This window comes from Cygnus olor, chromosome 3 (assembly GCF_009769625.2).
Source record: "Cygnus olor isolate bCygOlo1 chromosome 3, bCygOlo1.pri.v2, whole genome shotgun sequence".
Taxonomy (NCBI): domain Eukaryota; kingdom Metazoa; phylum Chordata; class Aves; order Anseriformes; family Anatidae; genus Cygnus; species Cygnus olor.
The window spans coordinates 76,433,325-76,456,339 of NC_049171.1; the positions used below are offsets into that span (position 1 = coordinate 76,433,325).

The 23,015-nt window shown below is 39.5% G+C and overlaps 1 protein-coding gene across 1 annotated transcript in view; it reads right to left on the reverse strand.

Moving 5' to 3' along the window:
- Window positions 1-7,237, reverse strand: part of THBS2 (thrombospondin 2) — a 33,403-nt gene extending 26,166 nt beyond the window's left edge. The window contains exons 1-4 of the mRNA XM_040553998.1: window positions 6,988-7,237; window positions 5,868-5,942; window positions 4,443-4,999; window positions 2,948-3,032 (exon numbers count right to left, since the gene is read on the reverse strand). Of these exons, the coding sequence (XP_040409932.1) occupies window positions 2,948-3,032; window positions 4,443-4,999; window positions 5,868-5,937 (712 nt within the window). The 5' untranslated portion in view covers window positions 5,938-5,942; window positions 6,988-7,237. The remainder of the gene's footprint in view (window positions 1-2,947; window positions 3,033-4,442; window positions 5,000-5,867; window positions 5,943-6,987) is intronic.
- Between the last annotated feature and the right edge of the window lie 15,778 nt (window positions 7,238-23,015).

Sequence of the window (23,015 nt, forward strand, 5' to 3'; positions counted from 1 at the left end):
ATCAGACTTCTCTGTGTCATAACTGTTTACTTCAACTGCTTTTTGATTCCCTGGAAAGAATGCAATTTTCCTACCACACTGAAACACCAGGTTTCTCAGATTCCCCCACAGCACTTCTCAGGTCATTAATTTCATATTTTTCAAGCCAACATGGAGTGTGCCTTGACCGGAACATTCTAAGGACATTAATAAAGCTGCAATCTCAGCAGGAAACACAAACCAAAACGATGTTAGAAGAGCTAAATCCACACTTCCTACTGGTACTTGGCAGTGACTGAAAGAAGATGCCTGGGGATCACTGCAAAATCAGTTCTCTGCTGCTGGCTTCCTGCTAATTTCCTAAGGAGCACATGATTACCTTAAAATGAGAAACCAGAACAGCAGAATGTGCATCCCTTCACATATGCAAATCTCATTCTGTTGATCTAGCTGGAGAAGGGATTTTACTGATGCGTCTATTTAGGCATGTTTTTGTCATCTCTCCTACTCAGCACTGTGTGTAAGACCTGCTTAAAATATTTGCAACCACCACACTACAGAGATACTTTCCTACCCTCAACTCAGCTGTAGTCTCAAGCTACCATTTCATTATAAGTCACCTTCTCATACTGCAATAAGGTACAGAAGGGAAACACAGTCCTGGTTCTGAAAAAGCAGCAGGATTTTTGTACCCTCGTTGCTGAGGGCAATTCACTGATAATGTCTGCCATGTGGGACACTCTCACGTAAGTTGTCACCTTAGCACCTGTACCTCAGCTCAACGGGCGGGCAAGGAAAATGGGAAAATACCTATGTATTCTGTGCTCAGTAGCATATTACCCATGGCTTTTCATCTGTGATAATTAACCTGGATAGGCAATGCCAGAAAATCCCAGTCATGCATGTAAGAAAATTCTCAGGTCATTCTGACAGCCTCCAACAACAGCATGCCATTAGCCCTCTTCTGCCATTACACAAGCAATTTCCATCTTGTAGTGTTCTCTTGGTATTGTAAAATAAAAGTCAAAATACTCTGTATGAAATCATTTGCTAAGTATTTCCCAGGAAGGATAAAACCAAAATCTGTGTAATTTATCAGACCTGAAAATTTGGTAGTTGACAAACATGACAAAATATGCATTAAGAACGATGCTGCTGGTTATGGCGGCTAAAGTAGGTATGTAACAGTATGCAAAACTTAATTATCCCTTTAGACTTCCATTGGCTTCCTATTTATAGTAGAAATACTGTACTAAAATATTCCATTTTTACTTGGTGATATTTCAAAACATTTGGTCCAACTATTTTCCTTTGTGGTAATCAACCAATAGTAATATAAATGATTTGAAGACACCCTCTTTCATTTGTTTTGCTGGTTAAATCTATTTACACCTAGGGAGCCCAGCATATTGAATAATGACACAGTTCTGTCTCTGACCGCTGAGTATGCCCTCTACATTCTACCTCAGTTTCTGGGAATATTGCTTCCCCTGGCAAATGAAGCAGGGTAGCTGAACGGAATCCTTCCCGAAACCATGTCTTATTTAGATTACAGTTGGACCTAAATAAATGTTCTGTTCTCCCACAACAGATCTGATCTCAAGCATTTTCTTCCACCAACAAAGCTGAAAACCAGTAATCAGTAGTTCTGTGCAGTTTGTAGTTTCTGAGTACAGAAAACAGTGTGGCTGGGATAGATGATAATCAACAAATGAGGGCTTGTTTTCTTACTTGTGCCATCTAAGGCCACTTCCATTCTGGCCCACAAGACTCGTTTCTAACACATCATCACACTTGTGTCTGAGGTCCTGCAGCAAGGCACACCTCTGGAATGTACGGAATAACCAACCAATATCCTTTATCAAGATTTAAAAACCAACTAGCAAGCTCAGTTAATTTTTTGTACATATACATACATATATATATACATGCATATTTATGTATCTTAGAGACTTCTCATTGTGAAGTCTCAGAACTCTGTCTCCCTTTGAAGAAGTTAAGACCTGCTACTGCTTAACTTTCGGGGTATGTAAAAGCAAGGAAAAAAGTAGAGCATAGTCTGCTTAACTGACTTGCTCAATGTCATATGTCTTGGCAAAATGACAGAAATAATGGCATTTCAGATGATAAGAGTTTCAAATAAAATCCCCAAATCCTGACTGCCTTGTGCAAACACCATGTCCTTATGGAATCAATTGTCTTTGAGTCTTGACTGAGCTCCTGCCAGTTACAAATGCTGGAAAGTAAACTAGAACCTCCCATGAGCTCTACTGCAAAACCTTAGTGCATACTTGACAAATTTTCATTACTCTGTCATGAGGAATCCAATCTACTCCCACGCACAGAAGGCTCCCCTCCTGGTGAGGTCAGCACGTACAGGACTAGCAAGAATACATGGCAGCCTGTCACACACATGCCTTCCATAGTTTCTTATTTTGCTTTTGTTGTTTTGGTTAACACCCTTCTGGGATTCAAACCCAAAGCCTATTTCATTCGAGAAACTCATTGAGTAACTCGGTGTTTTTAAGACGCGACCCTAAGATTTGCTCATGGACCCATTGAGAATCAGGAGCAGAATTCAGAAAATGTTCTTAGTCTTGTGCTCGAAGCATCAGAGTTTTCCTCATGGAAGAAGATAGATATTTTCATACATATATATTTTTCCTTCTATTTCTATTTCTTTTTCTTGACAGCTTTTCTCCCTGCTTCGAAACAGAGACTCAGAGTTATAAACCAGCAGCATGAACTAAAGATGTAGGCTGGAGAGAAGGAATGATATCTCAAGATAGCTAACAAGCATGTTCCTTTCACCACCAAAAAGCAACTTGCTTCCTTTTTCATCATCAAATAAGAATCCTCTACAATTTCCAAGGGATCTGTTGCATGGCTTTAATATAATAAATCAATATTGGCAATTCTCATTTTCAAAGTCAGCTGAACAATATTAATGGGGGAAGAAAAGCCTTACTTGACTGGCTCCTCTGGCATCCTTTTTTACGCAGAACATCCTCTATTGGAGTATCAAAGATTAACTGAATATTTTGCAAGAGACCCTGTAGTAATAATAAAAAATAAATAAAAAAACAGTTAGATCAATTTGGAATTAACCAATAACTAATCTGTCTCAACCCCGTGCTACTGACTGGATTTAGCTGACTGGTAAATATGAAAATAAAACAATCTAATAGGCATTAAAAATGTATTGATGGTTCTGTTATATACAATTTCAATACTTTAAGCAACAAAATTAGGTATTTTCCAAAATAGGTCATAATAAAACAGTAATAGATTGTAGTTCTATGACACATTGGCCATGAGGTCAAAGCCAACTTTAGAAGCTCCTGCCCCATTACACCTCCATCCTTAGCCAGTCATTCCCATGCACTCTCTTCAATTGTGCTGACACTACCCTGAGACGACACTATAAAAACAGACCAGTATGTTTCACTTAATCTATTTTTAAACTAATTCCTTTCTTTTTTGAGACTATTTCTTATTTCAGTGGCCCACTGAACTGTACAGTTCCAAAACTAGTTCCATCAGCACAACCTAGTCATGGAGGCAGGAATGGAGAGGCCGTGGGCAACAACTTCTGACCTTCCTGCCAAAACTAGTCAACACATGGAACCACTCTCCAGCATGTCATGCTCTGACTGACAACTAGATGGCATAATAGGATGAGAAAATAAAGGGCTTTGCAAATTTTTGAAGCCACGAGTTCAAGTTTGATTTCAACTGTAAGTGAAAAGAAGCTATCCTTAGAGTACATGGACCAGATCACATCATTTTATGGACAGGAAATCATTTTCATTTCATAGGAAAACCAGAAAGTTTGTAATTGCTTTGTTCTAAAACAAAAGAGAAGCAAAATGCTTTCCACAAGAAAAAAAAATCTTTAACAAGACTGATCAAAACATTTTGTTCTGATTTTTTTCCTTTTTTTTCTTTTTTAATTGAAATGAAAGGTTATTTATTCAAATTGGCAAATCAAGATATTCTGTTAGGGTATGGTCCAACACCACACCCTTCAACTCAATTAAAAATTCTTTTCTTCCTCTATCTTTTCCAAATAAAATTGAACAAATATCAACAGGTTCTGTGAACTGAACAGAAATACTTCAACCAAAAATAGGTCTTCAAGCTATTTCCAGAGTTCTGCAAAATCACCACAAAAAATATGTGACATTCAGAAGTCTTGTATCTGGAAAACAAAGAGGATTTGTGTGCACTTCTCCTGGCCTTAGACTTTATCAGTCCTTTACCAGTCCTTTTGCTTTCAAGAACTCCCAAATTCATGCAATATGGATCCAGCAATGAATAAAAACACGTTTTGGAGAAACGCTTGGGAAAACCTGTGACCTCGTCAAATCCAACGGACATTGTGAGAAAAAAAATGCACCTATTGCATCTTCAGAAACTATTCGCAGTTACGTTACCTCACCAGAGACCTCCGGGTTACCTACCCTGAAGTGATTCTCCCGAATGGACCCTTTTGCCACATACATTCTGCTGCTCTCTGCTTTCAGCTGTTCATAGAAAGGCTCCTCCAGAATGAAGCTGTCAATAAGGTCACAGCCAACATAGAGGTTGTAGTTCTCCCCTGTTACTTGCACAGTGAGGTTCTTCCATTGCGAGTCAGCAAGGTCCACGTCTTCCAGGGAAATCACGTTCTGGAAGCCATCCACCCAATAGATGAGGTCCAGGGTGTTGGCTCGGCCATTGGAAATTATCTCAAACTGCCTCTCACTGATGCCAGGACCCTCTAAGGCAAGGATGGTGCCTCTAGATTGCCTGTCCTGTCTCAGGGTGGCTGAAAGGATAAAGCCCTCATTTTGCCGTATGAGTTTGACAATCTTTTTTAACTTCTCTGGTTTAAATGGAGGTATATGGTCAAACCGAATGAAACGGTATGCTGGGATAGTGGGATCTGGACCCCGAAACAATTTTGCTCCAACTGTCTTTCGGTTTATATTACTGATTTGCAGTAAATCAAAGGTATTCTCCTCTTCCTTGTCACCATCTGAAAAAATTAACAGCGTGTGACAATGTGACTACAAAAATCATCTTAAGAAACAATTCTGCACACTATACTTAGTAACTGCAATTATACGATGCACATGAAGATCAGCAGAGCAAACCTGGTACTCTCCTACCTCCACAAACATAATTGCTTTACTAGCATGCAACTGAATAGTATTTTCCATCTGTCATTTTCATTTACATGACGCCTCTCTTCTTTTATGTCTGTAGGTATCAATATGCCATCATATAACTAAACACATGACTATATAATTTATAGCATTATATAATACACAATTGTACATAATGTTCATGAACTCTATGTTCATGTATATGTCTATGCACAGATGCATGTAATGATGTAATCAGTAGATATTTTTACATATATGAATGGATAAGGAAACTGAGCCAATTTCTGTATTTTGACTATCAGCTAACAAAAATCAAATGATGAGAAGCCATGTGGCCATGTGACAACAGGAAGCAAGAGATGTGCATTTTAAAGGTTCAGGACAAGAAATCAGATGTAGATGAAGGCCTGGCACTGTGCCAAATTACATTTTACTTATATTTGGTCTGTAGAGGTTTATTTCTTTAATTCCATCTTTTTAAAAAGTTCATCCCAAGTGATTCTGTTTATTGCGCAATACATTTATACTGCAGAGAAAAGTATAATAGCAATTACTTCTGAGATTATATACATTTCAATCAATAATTTCTAAAGAAAAAAAAAAAAAACCCCAGCAACTACAATTCCAGACACTTTAAAAAAGCCATATATGTTTACTGTGCCTACTGTATGTCAGGTAAGACTATTTCTACACCAAGTTTTAGCTTTGTGAGTTAACTATACCTAGCTAAGAACTTACCCTGAGCATCTGAGGAAACCCACAGGGTTATCAAGACAGCAAGCCACAACAGCCCACTCCTCTGCACCATAACTCCTATGAATAAACCAAAAGGAAGTATTAGGGAAATAACCTTTGTCAACTACAAACATTTTAATTTGCCTTAGGACATAAGCAGAATTCTCATTATATACCCCAACTACACATAGGAAATCAAATTCCTATCTTTTTTGATTATCGTCATGCTTATTCATTACTGATGCCAGAAGTAAAGTAAAGTGGCATCAAGTGAAAGGATGAAGAACTCTACAGTAAGGCTACTTTTCATTTAAATGACCCTACTAGGAAAAAAAAAATGAAAGCCACACAGAAACTACATTTTTTCTGCACAATCTTTTTACCAGGTGGCATAGGGACCAGATGATACTGCATGATATACAGCATATTAGTAGCTGCAACTTTACTTTGGATCACAAGGCTGAAATTTCTCATTCAGATGAAAACCCTTGCAGGACAATGGGACCTCACTACATGCTAGTTTTAATCACTAGGGATAGTTTTCATTCAGTGCCTTTTCCAGTGTCTTCACACAAACGCCTCTCTCCTTCTCATACACATATCATTACCCATTCCTACAACCCTCTGTACTCAATCATAGCTGGAGACAGTGACTTCCAACGCGATGCTATTTTCGCCCTGCGGCGCTGTACGGCGAAAAGCCACATAACTGCATCTCCACACGCGTGTGCTCTCACAGAGCAGGCAGCACTCACTTGGACGTGCAGACACTCACTCCTCCGCACACACCTCCAGCTCCAACACTCCCAGTGCTACACACGTTTTTGGAAGCACTCGGGGATACCACCTTTGGCTGCCAGACATTTCTTTTTTTCCCGCAGCTCCTCTGATTTCTCGCCTCTTACTATGGACGGGGCTGCGCTCATTGGGGATGAGCTTTACCTGCAGCACCCCTCACGCCCAGCACCTCCCCGTGGGACAATGCCCAGACGCCCCTGTCCTTGTCCCTGTCCCAGGTCGGGTCGCCTCATCCCCCACCTCCAGGCTCCGTAGACCAGGGCGAAGCCCACCGGAGCAGCCCCCGGGGGTGCTCCTCGGAGGGGCACTGCGCCCATCGCCTCACCTGGCACGGGGGGAGCCGACGGGGAGAGGAGGCTCTGCCGGCTCCGGGGGTGGCTCCGGGGGTGGCTCCGGGGGAGCGGGGTGCGGAGCGGGGTGCAGAGCTGATCGCGGAGCCCAGCCGCCGTCGCACGTCCCTCCGCGGCCCCGCGCCCCGCGCCGCCGCCTTTATGGGCTGCGGGCCGGGCCCCGCTGTCAATCAGCGGCGCCGGGGCGCGCCCCCGGCTCGCTGCTCGGCGGCGGTGACACGGCCCCCCCTCGCCCCCTATCCGCCCCCCACCGCCCCCTGCCCGCCGGGCCGCCCGCTCTCGCCTACCTGCGAGGCGGCAGCGGGCCCGGCCCCTTGCCCCGCGCCGCCCCGCGACCGCCCTGCGCAGGGGCGGTGCGGGAGGCGGGACGGGCTCCCCGGGGCGAGCGGGGAGAGGCAGAGGCGACGGGGCAGCTGCGGAGACCCTGCGAGCCGCTGCCGGGCCCCGAGAGCGGCCGGGAGCCGCTGCCGGGGCCTCCCGAGCCCCGTCCCCGCGGGCGGCAGGCGGGGAGAGCGGCTGCGGCCCCTCCGGCCCGCCCGGCGTACCTCGGCGGCTCAGGGCTCGGCTCAGCCGTCCCCAGCACCGAATTCTCTCGTTTTCATCCCTTTTTAAAAAATATTTTTTACGTTACGGCGGCAGCAAAAAGGCCGCCTTGGGCACCGTCCCCCTGCCGTTTGTCAGGCAGTAGTTTCTCAAGTGAGCCCCAGCACCCCGGCCCCTCTTGCCTCCCCGTGGAGCACTGGTCCCTGCTGACCTCAAGGAATTTGGGCTTTCTTCTCCATGCTTCTTATGGAGAGAGCCATCCCTCAGGTTAACGTGAGCACAGGAGAAATCTCACTCAAGTGTTGCACCCAGCGTGGAAAACTGGAAAGTGCCTCCACAAGCAAGGTGTCTTGGACCAGCAGGTCGCCCTGCTGAGGAGCAGCCATCACGCTGCAGGCACAATGCTGTGTGGGGCAGGAGAAGAAATCCCAGCGGTGTGTCCACAGAACCTGCCCTGAAGCATGGAAAATTTTCAGAAGTCAAACGAGAAGACTAGGACCCCTGCTGCAGAGGCCTGATCTGGGCTTGCACAATATCTGTGGAAGGATCTTGTAGCTGATGAGAAGAGGCATAGATTTGGGCTCTGAGAGGTGTGACGAATCTGGAGAGTGGAGCCCCATCAAATGTATAGGTGGATAAACACCACAAATATTAAAAAAAAAAAAATACAGAGAAAGAAAGCATAGAAAGCCATCAACTTTCTCATCACAATTTGAAATTCCAGTAGAAAAACATGTTGCTCTTTCAAAACTCAGGAGACTTCAAAAGGCTCAATCTGTCACTAGAGCAGAAAACGCCAACGCAAGCATCACTGTCTTGCTTTCTGCCATGGAAGCTCCGTCCAACTTGGCTGGCCTGGGCCTTGCAGGGTAGTGGGAGCCAGGGAACTTTCCCCTTTCTCACAGGGTCCAGGGGACTGGGCCAAGCTAGGAGGGAGAGGGCTTTTTTGTCTTCCTAAGACATTTGGTTTTCAGTTTTGCGAAACCTCAAGAATTTAAAAAACTAGCTAATGAAGTTCACAAAACCTCAAATTCTACTGCGTTTACTCATTCCCCCCACTATATTAAGAGTTAGTCTTTATATATGTAGCTGTGCAATGTGTTTTCCACAGGACTTTGAACAGCACTGGCACAACTGTAGTCTGGGTTCACAGTTGGAGAAGAGAGGGCAGCAAAGACTTTAAGAGACTAGAAGGTATCTGAGATAACTCAGTTTACTATTGGTACATTCATATAAGAACACTTTTTACAGTGGAAATTTTCAAGTCAGTAAAAAAGTGCGAAGTTAAGAGATAAATTTTATCCTGATTGCTTTTAACCAGCTACCACATAATAAAACTCTTCTTTCCATCTCTGTGGGCGTTGAAGGAATGAAAGATTGATAGCATATTGTTTCAAGCTGAGTGATTTATATGTAGGACGATGACCTTTGAGACGACAGATTTGCTTCTGTTCTTTCCACAACTGTGAAAATGCTCACTGCTTACTTTTCCCTGGCCACCTTTAAACAGGTAAACATCATCTTCAGTCCAGGATTCCTGACAGAAAGGCTCACAGCAATGAATGCACATTCTTCTTTCCCCAGCTAGACAATGTATACATGCAAACGTTGGAGTTACGTTCATGTTTCTCAATCTACCTGCTCTTTAAGTAGAGTCTGAAAATGAGCAATGATAATTACAGAGATCATAAAGTCAGATATGCTTACAGTTAGGAACACTAGTGAAGTAACATTCTCATATGAACGGTTTCCTTCAGTGTTTTACCTTTCTTGTGTTTTGCTTCAGACTGGCCCATCATATATAAGCACAGGTACTTAAATTCTCATTTCTTTATGACACCTCTTTCTGTCTTCTGTTTGGGGTTTTTCTTGGTTTCTTTTTGTTTTTTCTTCTTTTCTTTTTTTATTATTTCTTCCTTCTGCACCAGTCTTAGGGACTACCATTTTGGACCGTGTGAGCATCATGTAAGCATGCATTACTGAAAATCACTGGGGAATGGCAGGACCCAGTGAGTCTGGTTCTGCACTGTCTCAGAAAGAACTGTGATGGATCTCTATCAAATAACTCTAGTTTTTGCCAAAGAGTTTATTGCTGACATTCTGTCTTAGCTTACACTAGGGCAAGACTTGTGCTCTCCTTCATTAGAAGAAATCCCACTGAAGAAAGTGGAATATGCTATACATACTAGAAATTTTTGGACTACTTTTCTGACAACGTTAAAGATGTTGTGGAACAGTGCCAGAAGATGAATTCCATGACTTTTGCTGGGTGAAATCCTGATCAGCATTTCACCCCACACACAAAAGCAGTCCCACTCATTGAAATGAAGCTAATTGCACAAATATGTTGTAAGAGTCCTTCAAGTCTTATCCTGCAGTCCTGGATTTTCATCTGATGCTGATAAAAATTCTGGAACACTGTCCGACTGGCATGATGAATTTTTCCCAGTAGCTTCAGCAGAGTCAAACATCTGAAGAGAGAGATTACTTTGATGAATGCCACAAGAGCTTCTTAATTACATCACTGACTGTGTAAAAACTTTAACTTATTTTTACTGTACACTACACATATGCAAAATAGTGGATTTTATGCTTTGTGGTTTTTTTTATGCTTATAAATGAAGATAAATGAATAATTCCTATTTTTAATTTCTGAAAGCATTAGATAGAGGTTGCATGTTTCACAGGAAGTACTTGAGGTTAGATAGTTGCACTCTATTTCCATCATTCTGCTTAATTCATAGAAATAACAAAAATTAATAAGATCAAGCAAAGATAAATTGTCATCATTATGATGAGTAATGGCATGGATTAGCTCTTTTAGAGCCTTTTTAAATCTATTTGTACATATTTGCATAAGCCAGAGAAGCAGAAAGGAAGAAGGTTGCAAGGCTCATCCAACAAACTAATGATAAACTTAGGACTGTTACTTCTGTGTCTGCACATAGTCTTTTGTTCATTAAGGCAGTGTCTGCCCATGTCTTACAGTCTCCAACATCAGTGAATATCAGATGCCATATGATACACTAATAAGTCCTAACAAGTATGATAGCTACATTATTCCCACAGAGGTAATTTCAAAGACCCTATACATGTGTAAGATCATCATTTTGTTGAAAACCACTTATTACTGCAGTTCCATTGAGAATAGCAATACTACTGGCTGTTGATTTAGGCTGTACAGAATGCTTCTTCACCACTATATTTAGTGTCATATAGACATACCAGAATGAGAAGACAGCAATATGAGCACTCAGATGTTTGTAAGCACTGGTTCTCCAGTGTTGGTTGTACAGGAAATGAGCTACCTTTTATAGAAAACATCAACTTCTTTCTGTACTCCAGATTAAAAAATATAGCAATAATTGCAGCATAATTTGTTGATTGCTTGTGTCATTTCCATACAAGTGAATTAATCTCATAAATGCAGTCATTTTCACAAGCTCAAAGGTGAAGTATTGCCCCTGGAACTGCTGACCATTTCTGAGCAGCTTGCTAGTGATACCAATACAAGAGCAGTGGGGTAAGACTCCATGCCTCTGCTGTGTAGGTTAGATTGAATGCTTCAACAGTCCTTGAAATCTGTGAATCCCTGGGCTTCCTTTGCAAGTGCTGCTGGAGCAGCTGTGGTTTAAAGTTCTGTGTTTCTATTAGTGTAAGATCCATGAAATTCAGCGTTAAAATGGAGGTTGCACTTTTTTTTTTTCCCAAATACATGAGATACAGCAATACATATTTTTTTTCTTTTTGTGGCAAGGCTTGATTTTCATAATTTACTTATAACGGGGTTACAAAATGAAAACTGATGACTTCAGATTAGCATGTGACTCAGCCATTCAGTTTTCTGAATGAGCTATTACTGATAGGGAGAAAGACCTGGGTGGTTCCTCAGACAACACGCTGGAAGTACTCCAGATAAATGAAGATTTTTAACACCAGAATAAATTACACAGGGGACAGTGAATTCATCTAGGATGAGGAAGAAGGTTATTCTTGATAAAGCATTATGTATGGTTTAGTTTAAGTTCTGGTGCAAAAGTGGTCAGAATCAATGGACATCATCACCAGATACTTAGTTTTCCGTTTTTTAATTATTATTTTATTATTGTTGTTATTCAGATGGAGAAGTATTCCATTTCCAACCTTCTTTAAATGATTTCCAGGTATAAAATGTATCCAGTTAGAAGTGCTAACACCTTCTTCAGAGGAAATGGCCTTGGGCTTTACAAGTACCAGCCAGTATACTTTTGCAACAATCTTGTCAAAGAGGGAAATCTTACTACCACCCATTTACAAACCCAGTCTCCCTCAATGAAGGGCTTATACACAAAAGCATGCTCAGTGGTGTTAGCCAGACAACTTTGAGTTTAAAACTAAAACACATGTATGAGCATTTTGCTAAATTGGACCGTATATTATTTAACTAACATCCCGCAATAACTTATGGAATGAGTGAGGAACGGAATGAGAATAACTTATGAATGAGCAGGAAGTGAAGCCCTAGACTTCTAACTCACAGTCAGGAACTTAAAATGGGAAACCTTTTTTTTCCCCTATCCTTACAGTACATAAGACAAAACAAATGTTCTTCTACAAAGAGTTAAATGTGTCCTTAACCTTTTTTACAGAATGTTGGTATTCTTTCCCCTATTATGAGCTGCTGAACATGGTAGGGTTGCCAAATATTTTCAGTCTCCAAAAAAGGAACATTCTCCTACCAAGTGCAATGCAAATGAGCACTGAAAATGCTCAGTAAATCCCACTCTGTTGCTCTGGGTTCTAAATAAATAAATAAATATTTTTACTGGTTTCAGAACAGATTTGTTACCCAAAGATCTGTTTTTAGTACAACTTTATTACACAGCAAAGGTATTGCTATTTTCAGTTATAACAGGAATAGAATACATCACTGCAGCATTGCTTTTAAACAACTATGACTAACGAGCCTTATTATCTGGGCTGTAATATTATCATTCTTATTTTATTTGCTGTCTTGTGCTTTCTGTATATCAAATGGAATTCATTCTGACATATTTACTTATGTTTAAAGATAGCCCAAATCTCAAAGTTTTTAGCCAGTGTGATTTAATCCATATTTAGAAGTAAAACACACTGAAGTTAGTAGTAGTTTTAGCTTTGGAGCAAATGAATACAACTAAAATGATAACTTCAGTGGTTCAGCCCAGATATAAGAATGGTCCAGGTGACCAGATGCCATTAATTTCAGTAGGAGGTGAGAGAGGGGGAGTCTTTGAAGGCCAAGTGCCTTTTCACCTATTTAAGTGAAGTAAAATACTAAACACTTCCTGAGGTCTTAACGGGTTATAGCGAACGTTTGTATGATCTCACTCTGAAAAGGATTTTTATTGGAGACTCATGTTGGTGTTTCATCAGAATCATGTCAGCTCCTTGCTTACCCATACAACTGTCCCATGATGTTCAGGTTATTCCCACTGTTGCATGTGGTGGCTGTTACAGGAAACCATTCTGTGGGGACTTTAGGTAGGAACATGGGACGGGAGCCCCTCTTCCGGGCAGACCTGAAGCCCCCATGCCCAAGGTTGCTGCCTCTGCCACACTCCCTCCCTTTTCCTGGCAAGACCTCTGGCATCTGCACCCTTCCCCTTGCCCTCCATTTTTCTGTAGGTGCTGCAGTGTGGCCAACATGAAAGTGTGGTCTGAGCAGGTACAGTGCATTCCTGAAGCAAGGGGCTCACAGATTCTGAAAAGACCAAGAGGCAAAACAGGGAACAGAAACTGAATGGATGAAAGCCCCAACAGGGAAAGAAAAAACATACTAAAAGAATTGAAATTGATTGCAAAAATAATTTGAAAGGCCACAGAGAACAGTCTGGAGGTTCGATATCTCTCCATATGTGCAAAACTCCCACAGACGGAGACATGGGTCCCACAGGATGAAGTGAAGAGATGAAAGAAAGCAATTCATGAAAATACTACAGCTGGCTGTGGGACTCTAACTGGGAGAAAGAGCTTCATTCAGCTGTGGCCTGGTAATGATTATGATGATTAAGGCTGAGCAAATAATTCCCATATCACAGAATCACAAAATCACAGAATCATATATATATATATATATATATATATATGTTTACTCTATTATGAGTTTTGCCTCTCTTAAGAACATCTCCACACAGGCCACAGCTTCCCCTAAACACATTAATTATTTGGGTGTGCTTGTATAGCCATTTCTTGCGTTGCTGGTGAATATCTAAAATACAAATTATCTTGCTTAGCTGTGAATGGTTAGAGTCAGATGGCAGCATTTCATCTCCCCAGGAAGCACACCATCACTTCCCTAACAAATACATTGGCATACATTTTTAAAGTGTGGACTCTTTTGGTACTCATGCTTATAAGCGTCCAGTTTGCTTTGCAATGGCTCCAAAAGCCATTGTCTAAATGGAATTAAATCAGTTCAAAAAACCTTTGAAGTAATTCAAAGAAGAAAATCGGTTTTGCTGTTATGTATGTTCCTTCTTCTACTGTGTCTGTCTCTGGTACTCTTAAAAAGTGAAAAGGGAGAAATTTGCTCTGATCATAACCATAGCCTACTCAATCTGACATGGTTGTATAATGACATGTTGGGGAAACTGGAGCAATGGGAAAAATATCTATTACAGCATACATCAGAAACAAAACAATGTATCTCCACACACAATAATCCTGATGACATTTGTTGCACACTGATCTTTTGGTATACACTGGTATATTTTTCTACACTCTTATGATAGACTTTCACAACAGGAACTTTGACCGTTCTTGCAAGTTATCCACTATTTCTTTTGTTATTTATTTTTTATTTGCAAATAGTTCTGTTTCACTCTGTTCAGGAATTAATTGGCTTCATATTAGTCAAAAGACGATAAGGAAACTGAAATTTTTTCCTGTTCCTACAAAATGTATTCCTCCTATTTCTATCCATGCTCTCTGGCAACAGAAATCGTAGGTTAATGAACAATGATATAATTCAATCTATGCATGGTTTCCTGACTTTAATTCTTACTTGTTTACTTACAGCACTTACCTGCATTTCTCCCTTGTGATACTATTCTCTTACTATTATTTCACTTTCCTTTCCACAAATGTTCACAGTGATATACTGGAAATCAGGGCACAGGAAGGGACTGATATTCACCAAATCAGATAAATAAATCAGGATTTATTCTTGTCTTCCATTTACACAGTTATTTATTTTATTTTATATTTTGATCACAGAGTATTATTCACTTCCAGGAAAACCACATAAGAACAAAGTTGGTTCTACTTCAGGAAAAGCTCTGTTGACCAAAAACTGTCTTTTTTTTTTCTTTCTTTTTCTTTTTTTTTTTTCCTGCTAGCCACATAATTTATCTTGAATTTGCATGGTGATTTGCATGGTTCACATTAAGGAAAAGAGAAGCAGTAAAGCTGACCTGTGGCATTTTTGCAATTGGTTCAATGTTTTTGCAGAGGTGGGGATGAGCCATTGTTCATGGTGGTGGATGCCTACGTGCATTTGTATAAGTGTGCGCTTGTTCAAAGATGTGTCCCTCAACGCAGTATCCCTGGAAGCTAGCTGTGTTATGCTAGCTTAGAGATAACGAAATTCAAACCCAGCTTGGGTAAAAATGTGTTGCTTTACTTTTATTTACTTTGATATAATCATGTACTGCCTGTTAACAAATGACACCATGAGCTTCCTTTGGTAAACTCATCTTGCTTTTGTCCAGTTTTCTCCCCATCGTTCCTTATTCTTTGTTTTGGTATTTACTCTAAACTCTTTGTGTATTACTGAGATCTTATTTGCTCTCTCCTCTCCTGTATGAAATACATTTACATTAATTTTCCCCATTTCCTATGAGACTGTCCCAGATGAGACAGGTTCACTCAAATTCTTTGTTGCTGGGTTTGGAAACTCCTATGCCAGCTTCTTCAGAGTCCTGGTATAAAGTTTATTTGATGATGTAAATTTAAGCATGTAATACTCTGAGTTTTTCTTTCATCTCAGATATTTTCATTATGCTTCTATACCTTTTTTTTTTCCTTTTTTCCTTTTCCTTTTCTTTTTTTCCCCTTTTGTTTAAAATTGCTGTATTTATATATTTAATATGAACACAAGAAATGTATATAGTTTTTCAGTCAAATGAATGATAAAAATATATTCACTGCCTTACTTGGTATTTGCCAATGTATGTATGTCCAATGTTTGCATGCCCTTTCATAATCCTAACATAGTGCTGGATGTGTTGTTCAATTAATTATCACATCATCACCCTTTACAAATCTTTGTTAAAGTCACTGTTTCCTTTGGTGTCACATTTGATTGGATTAAGATGTGTTCTTAAGGGAGACCACCTCAAAATTTTGTGTTATCTGAAATTCTCAGCATTTTTAGTGTATAGTTTCTGGTACATACAATTACTGAACAAAATTGTGTCAAGAAGAGACCCTAATAGGACCTCTCTACATTACTAGCTCCTCAGCCACACACAGTTTCTTTTTCAACTATTACTACAACCACAACAATTACTATGACCTATTTACAACTGCTTTGTATTTGTGATGGATCTACACTGAAAAGATTCTACAGAAAATAACTGACAAGCACTTAATACACATGATAACAGAAGACTTTATATATATTTTGCTCAGAAAAACATTTCATGATTTTCTTGATTCTGCTCTTGAAGAAAATTAAATTTTTGTCCATGAGCTAATGAAAAATTCTAAAATTCTAATACATACAACATTGTTGAATTTGTATGTTGCAATCAAGAAAAAATAAAATATTTTTGTTAAAAAATATTTCCAGTATTTGGCAAGATCTACTTCTTTCTATAGTATATGTAGTATTTCTTACTTTCCTCATGAAAATATTCATCTGATAGATTAGTCATGCCTGGGAGTGTTTATATATTTTGAGGTGGAAGATACCCTGAAAATCAAAATCATTTTAATTGCTTACTATTTCTCCTGTTACACGTATTTTCAAAAGGAGATGTTGATGGTTTTGTACACACAGATATTCTTGTGAACTTGCTGTATAAATAAGACAATGGACTTATGGAGTAAGAAATACCCATATAGAAAATAACGAGAGACCGTATTTTTGTACTAACTTTCCTACTAAGTGCTCTCTTGGTATTAAGATAGAAAAACTCAACCATATTTTTCCTGAAAAGTAAATATTGTAAGTTTGAGAAATACTTCTGTTAAATTATACAAATACCATATCGTATTAGTCATTGTTCAGCTTCTTGCTCCTTTTGGGCCCCAGAATGTCTGTGGGCATTTGGTATTTAAGGATGGCAGAGTGAGTTGCCCAGCTATCACTTTGTGAGTCCCAGAAGAATTGAAGATATTTTTACACATAACTGGCTATATATCTTCTCTTATTCTTTCAGACATCCACAATGATAATAAAATGCAATTGGCTCCCACATTCAAAAGTAACTAGTAATTGTGCCTCTTTTTTTTTTTTTTTTTAGCTACCCAACACACCTTCAGAGTGCCTCGTTCATAGAGAACAAGTCTATGGAGATATAATTCTGTAATTCATAGGAAAAAGGCTTCTGTGTGGGGTTAGTTTTTCAATGTCTTTATAGAATACAGGAGGGGAAATGATATTCCTACCACTAAATTTTGTATACTAGATGAAATATAACAGAGTTGTTTCAAAATGTTCCTTTTAAAGACTTTTAGACAGAGCTAAAAAAATCATTTTTCCATATGGCTTGCAGAACATTACTGTGATAAGATCTTAATAGGCAGTCTATAGCCCTGCTCAGGTTTGATCTTGAAGAAACATTTTGATCAACTACAAAACAGTTCTCTTCAGACAGGAAGTAAGCAGCAAGACACATCCCTTGCATCAGCCTCTTTGACTGAGAACTATAGCTATGCTGCAGTTGCACTCATGTGAGTCCTCATGAGGCCACATAAAGCAAAATAAATAAATAAATAAATAAAAGTTAGATATTTAAAAGTTATTTATTCTTTTCATCATCACAGATAGATAACTAAATCCTGATTTGTTTCCTTTATTAAATTACTCAGTTCTCTCTTGATGCTATGATTTTCTCAGATTCATTTCCAGTATATGTAAATTAGTGTGTGCCAAAATTAGATTGGAGTTCATTTTTTGTAGGAAAACTTACTTTTAGTAATTAAGAATAATCGAACTGCCTGGCCTGTGATTAGAATTAGTATTTCAGCCTCCTGGATTATAAAGTGAATTTAGACACCATCTCTACAAGAGTGGATTTCACTCTGTAAATGGAAATGATGCAGTCTCTTTACCCAGACTGAGGTTACTTCTGTGCGGTGTCAATAACAAGGTATATATGGACAATGGAGTGAGGTAGATTCAGCCAACTACTGCTTCCAACTACTGGTCTCTTAAACCACCTGCTGAAGGGAGCAGATGCACATAATCAGAAGACAAGGCTATTTATGCCATGTGGCCGAAGTGCCCCTTACAGAGTTTTTTCTCAATGCTGGAGGATAAGCTCACCTTTTCATCCTACCTTCCTGATGTGCATCAGCCCATCATGAACAGGATGTGGATTTGGGTCATATATCTCTCTGTTGTGTGTTGCTTAAAAGACTGCTATGAAATGATCAGAAGATTGACAGCTTTAACACGTCAGAGAGAAACAGTAGTAATTAACTGTGCAATGGTTGTAGTTCAAACACTGTCCACAAGCTTGAAAGACATTTGGCTAATGATACCAGTGTCGTAGCCATAGGTACTGAAGTTGTTCATTGCTGCTATCTCAGTTAAGAGGATGTCTTTCATCTTTCTTTTAAACACACAATAGTGATTTCTGCTCCTGTTAGGACACAGTCTGACCTTATAATATAAATCTGCAGTGATTAGTTCTGCCAGGAATATCAGTAGCTTCCAACTGTATTAGACATATGGCCTCCAAAAGTCAGATCCGTGGAAGAATGTCTGTGTTGCCACAAAACAAAATGATCTCAGATTATTTGTTGGAAAAAAGACAATGAATACTCTTTTCTGAGGTTTGGACTGGTTAGAGTGCTGATTTTCTTAGAAATTCAGTCCCAGATATAATTAAAAAGTCATCAGACTTCTGCATCACAGAAGTCTGTGTAAGGATGAACACACAGCCAAAAGGAAATGTGTTTAAGAATTTTCATAACACGAGGCCAGTGCGAGATCTTCTTTGATCTTTACTGGATTGCTTTATAGACAACCTATTTCACAACTGTGTTTAGTCATCTGCCTTCATGATAGAAAGCAGATTTGGTGTACGCTCGTGCGTTGTAAAAGAGGTAACCAGGTCATGGCATAGGATCAGGTCAACCAGAACAGTATTGTCTTATGGACATTCCCTGATTAGGCCCATTCTACAACTTCACATAGATTTACAAAGATGTTAAAAAGGACTCTATTCCAGGTTGGGGAAAAAAAAAAAAATAGTCCACACCCCCCCACACACCCTATTACAATGAGGAAAAGGAGATCTATAAGAATTTTAAAACTTATGTTGCTAAGGAAGAAAAGACGTCAAGTAGGAAAGTGAGATTTTAAAGAATTCCAATTATGGTGGGTCATGAGCTGCTGTAACTATAAAAACTTTTCTCACTTAACTTAGAAGTTGGTTTTACAAGAATTAGATAGTCTTCCATCGACTCCATCTATGGTTAACACAGAGATATGGGCATTTCCAGAGGGTGACTTCTCCTCTCCTAAAAGGAAGACTAAAGTAAACAAGATCTGGAGGTTCTTACCAAAGACCAAAATTAACAAAACATGGACAAATGTTGCAGATTATAGTGACAATAAATGTCAGAGTTCACACACTGTTTTGATAAGCCTGAAGCAGATTTTTTTTTTTTTCCATAAGTGTTACTGTCTAACTTTTCTAAGGGCCTTTTGGCCTTTTCTGCTTGAAGCCTCTATGAATTCATAATTTGTTCTTTGATTAGCAAGTTGCTACCTGTCCTCCCAAGCCAAGAACACAAATGTGTAAAGTAGAGCTACATAAAAATAACAGTGAAGACAAAAATGAAGCATACTTATACTCCAAGAGTGAATGAATGAATAAGGACCTTGAGTCCATCACATAGAGACACAGCAAGATAGAATGTGCTAAATTCAGGTATAGATCTTTATGTTTAAATCAATGCTGGACTCATAAAAGCAAGATTTGGAGAGGAGTTGATTTTTCATTGACATTCTGAGCTCTATAATAGCATGATAAGCCTTCAAGACAGTCAGGCTGGTAACATAAAAAGCACAAGTTATTCCAGGCCTTGTACCCACACCTCATTCTGCAGAGGTTCGCAGAGTGTTATAAAACCTATTGAAAAAGACACAGAAATTCCCTCATATCAAACCACGTTTATCCAAAGGTTGGATCATCACATGGACTTATTCCACAGGTTGCAGAGACAGTGTGAGAAGCAGTGGCCGAGTAGTGACTCAGGTTTTGGACAAGGATGGGCCTACACTTCCCTGTGGATTTCACAGTTACCTCTGGGAGCCATGGACCCTGACACTGAGAACTTCAATTCTGCAGTGAGAGTGCTAAAGCTATCTCTGTGTTCTTTACCAAGACAGCTTCTCTCCTGGACATCCTTTCTTTCTCCTTTGCGTCTCTACCCCCACTCTCTCTCTCTCATCTAATCCTCTCCCCTTACCTGTCACCTATATGTGACACCAGTCACAAGATCTCCTCCTCCCTGCCATCTTCTCTTGTCTAGTCCCCAAATCTGCAGTTCTTCTCCTGACCAACATTACTTTTCCACAGATTCCCCTGGTCTCTGCTCTTCAAAATAACTCTTAAACTGTGTTCTTGCTGGTCACAAGTCAGTCTACTTGCTCTTGCTCCTCTCTGTTCACACATTCAGGGCCCAGGAAACAGAGGCCTCTTGACTGCCCAAGACCAAAGGAAGCAACATCAGCAGTGTCAGAAAAGAGCATGTTTAGCTCCAAAGCCCCAGGGACTGATATGCTCTGTGCCTTTGGGAGGTTTGTGCTTTGGGAGACAGCTTAAGGTGGCATTGTTAGGGACTGAGGTGCAGTCACTACTGAGCCAAACAAGAAATGATCTGCAAAATTTTAAGAAATATCAATGAACCTTGAACAGCCCAATGTTTTCCAAGTACAGTTGCTAAGTACAGTTGCTTGTTCCACAAAATGGGAAGACTTTTGATTGAAATTTGAAATTTTATTAAAAAAAAAAAAAATGAGGGTACAAAATCTTCAGAACAACTTTTGAGTTGGGGAAATCACATGTAAGATGGGCCCATTCCAACCTCAGAAATTCAGAAACAACCTTTCCAACTTTTTTTTTCTTTTCTGAGCCTTCCTAAAAAAAAAAAAAAAAAAAAGTCTCCTGACAACCTCAAAACCTGAAACTTTTAGTTTGGAGTATCAGCAAGGGAAAAACTTAAAAACCAGTAAGAAGAGAATCAGGTAGCCTTAACCTAGCAATGTTGTTATCTGCACTGCCTGTAACATTCCTATCATATGTATAGCAGTTGTTACTGGATACCATGGTAAAATCTGCAAGTATCAGATTCACTACACTGTCAAATATTAAGCAAACATAAGAGATTTATGTCAGTAGGAAATAGAATTTGACCCTCACAGTGTAGGAATGTTCTTAGGAAGGGAGGATCAAGGATATTTTCCTAGTCAGGCCATAGTCTGTTGAGTGATTATTCTAATAAGAAATGTATATCTACATCTCTGACAAGTGCAAAGGGTTGAAGATAAGTAATGTTGAACAGAGAAAAGAAACCTTTAATCTACTGATTCATATTAATTTGGACTTGCTTTATGGACACATGCAAATTGAACTGGAATCAGTACAGTTTTCTAAAGCTGAAAGAACAAAGCAGAAACCTCAGAAAACACACAGTTCATGCTTTGAGCAGGCATTTTGAAAATAAAATGTGATGCTGGTTTTATAAGCCTCTCAAAGTAGAAAGAACTCCTGCAGGAAAACTTCAATGCTCTAGTAAAGTGGCATGCATAAAATAAAATAAAATAAAATAAAATAAAATAAAATAAAATAAAATCTCACTAGATAAAGTGTAGCTGATCTTTTGTATTTTTTTCAGGAAAATTTTGCATGTCTGATATATTTTTGTGTCAGTTCTATGTATCCATTTTATGCAATAGTTCTCTGCTAAGAGTAAAATTTATTGGGAAAATGTCTTATGCTTCTTACACCATAAATATGAAGATTTTTTGTTAGTTCTCTCACCCACAAACTTAAGAGATCTCAAATGACAACTGTTAAACTGTATACTAGACAAAGCCATGAAAAGAACTCAACTTAAAGTGGCGGCCATAAGTAACTCCTCATTACAGCTGTGTTTAGAAGGGAGTGTGAAGAGGTCACTAAAACTATACATCAGACCGGGAAGTCTTGCCAGGAGAACACGTATTTCTGAGGCTGACATGGCAACATGCGTTGTCTCAACATATTATATTGGAACAAATTCTGATGTCCATACTCGGTTTTTAATCATTATTTACTCAGAAATGTCACTGAATTCAATGGGAACAGTGCCAGCATAAAGACTGAAATACTGTTGGGACTGACAGTGGCTTACTGTTTAAAAGATGACTGTTCCAAGTACTCCAAAATTCACATTAACCCTGACAGTTCAGAAAATCATTGGCCTCCTGAGGCAGCAATGCAGTGTTAGTGTTGCAAGTTCGAGATCATTTTGAGTTCCAGTGTCCCCCTCTTGTACCTGTGAAGCCCCATGCAGAGTGTCTTGATCTTTCATTTTACATATACACCTAAGGCTCAAACCTTGTCTCAACCTTTCCTGAAATGAACCTAGACTTTTAGAATATGTCTCAAGCACATAACAGCTCTGGCCTTTCAGGCAAGTGCGTGGTAGGAAGGGGTTCACATAGAAAACTTCTCAAGGTTTAAGTTAGAAGCTCAATGTCAGCTAGCAAAATAAGCCAGAAAAAGCATCAAGTGAATCGAGGCTTAGTGCCTTTTAAAGAGCAAATATCTCTATGACTGCATCAGCTGAATGCCCGGGAAGCAGAGAGACATGCTGCTCCTACTGAAGCTAAGCTAAGATGTATGTTTGGGGACTTTGGAGAACCAGCACAAGTTTCACATGGGCATTTAGAACTGAATGGAAACCATGTACATCAGTGTCCTGAGCCACGGGTCATCCAGACAGGGCCACAACTGAAAAGAGTTAGCCTATTTTCTGGCCAGAAATTTGGATTTGTATTTCAGGGAAAAGACAATACAAAGGTTATAAGGAAGGGTCTGGAATATACATAGATCTTGTACTGTAGCTGTGTTGAGATATGAATTATATGTGCATCCAGAGCTGAAAGTTTGGAGCATACAAAGATCTCATTGTTAGATACAACCCCAGACATCAATAGTTTTGGATGCAGAATATTTCTAGGTGCTTGAAAATCTATATACAAATTCCAGTTTTA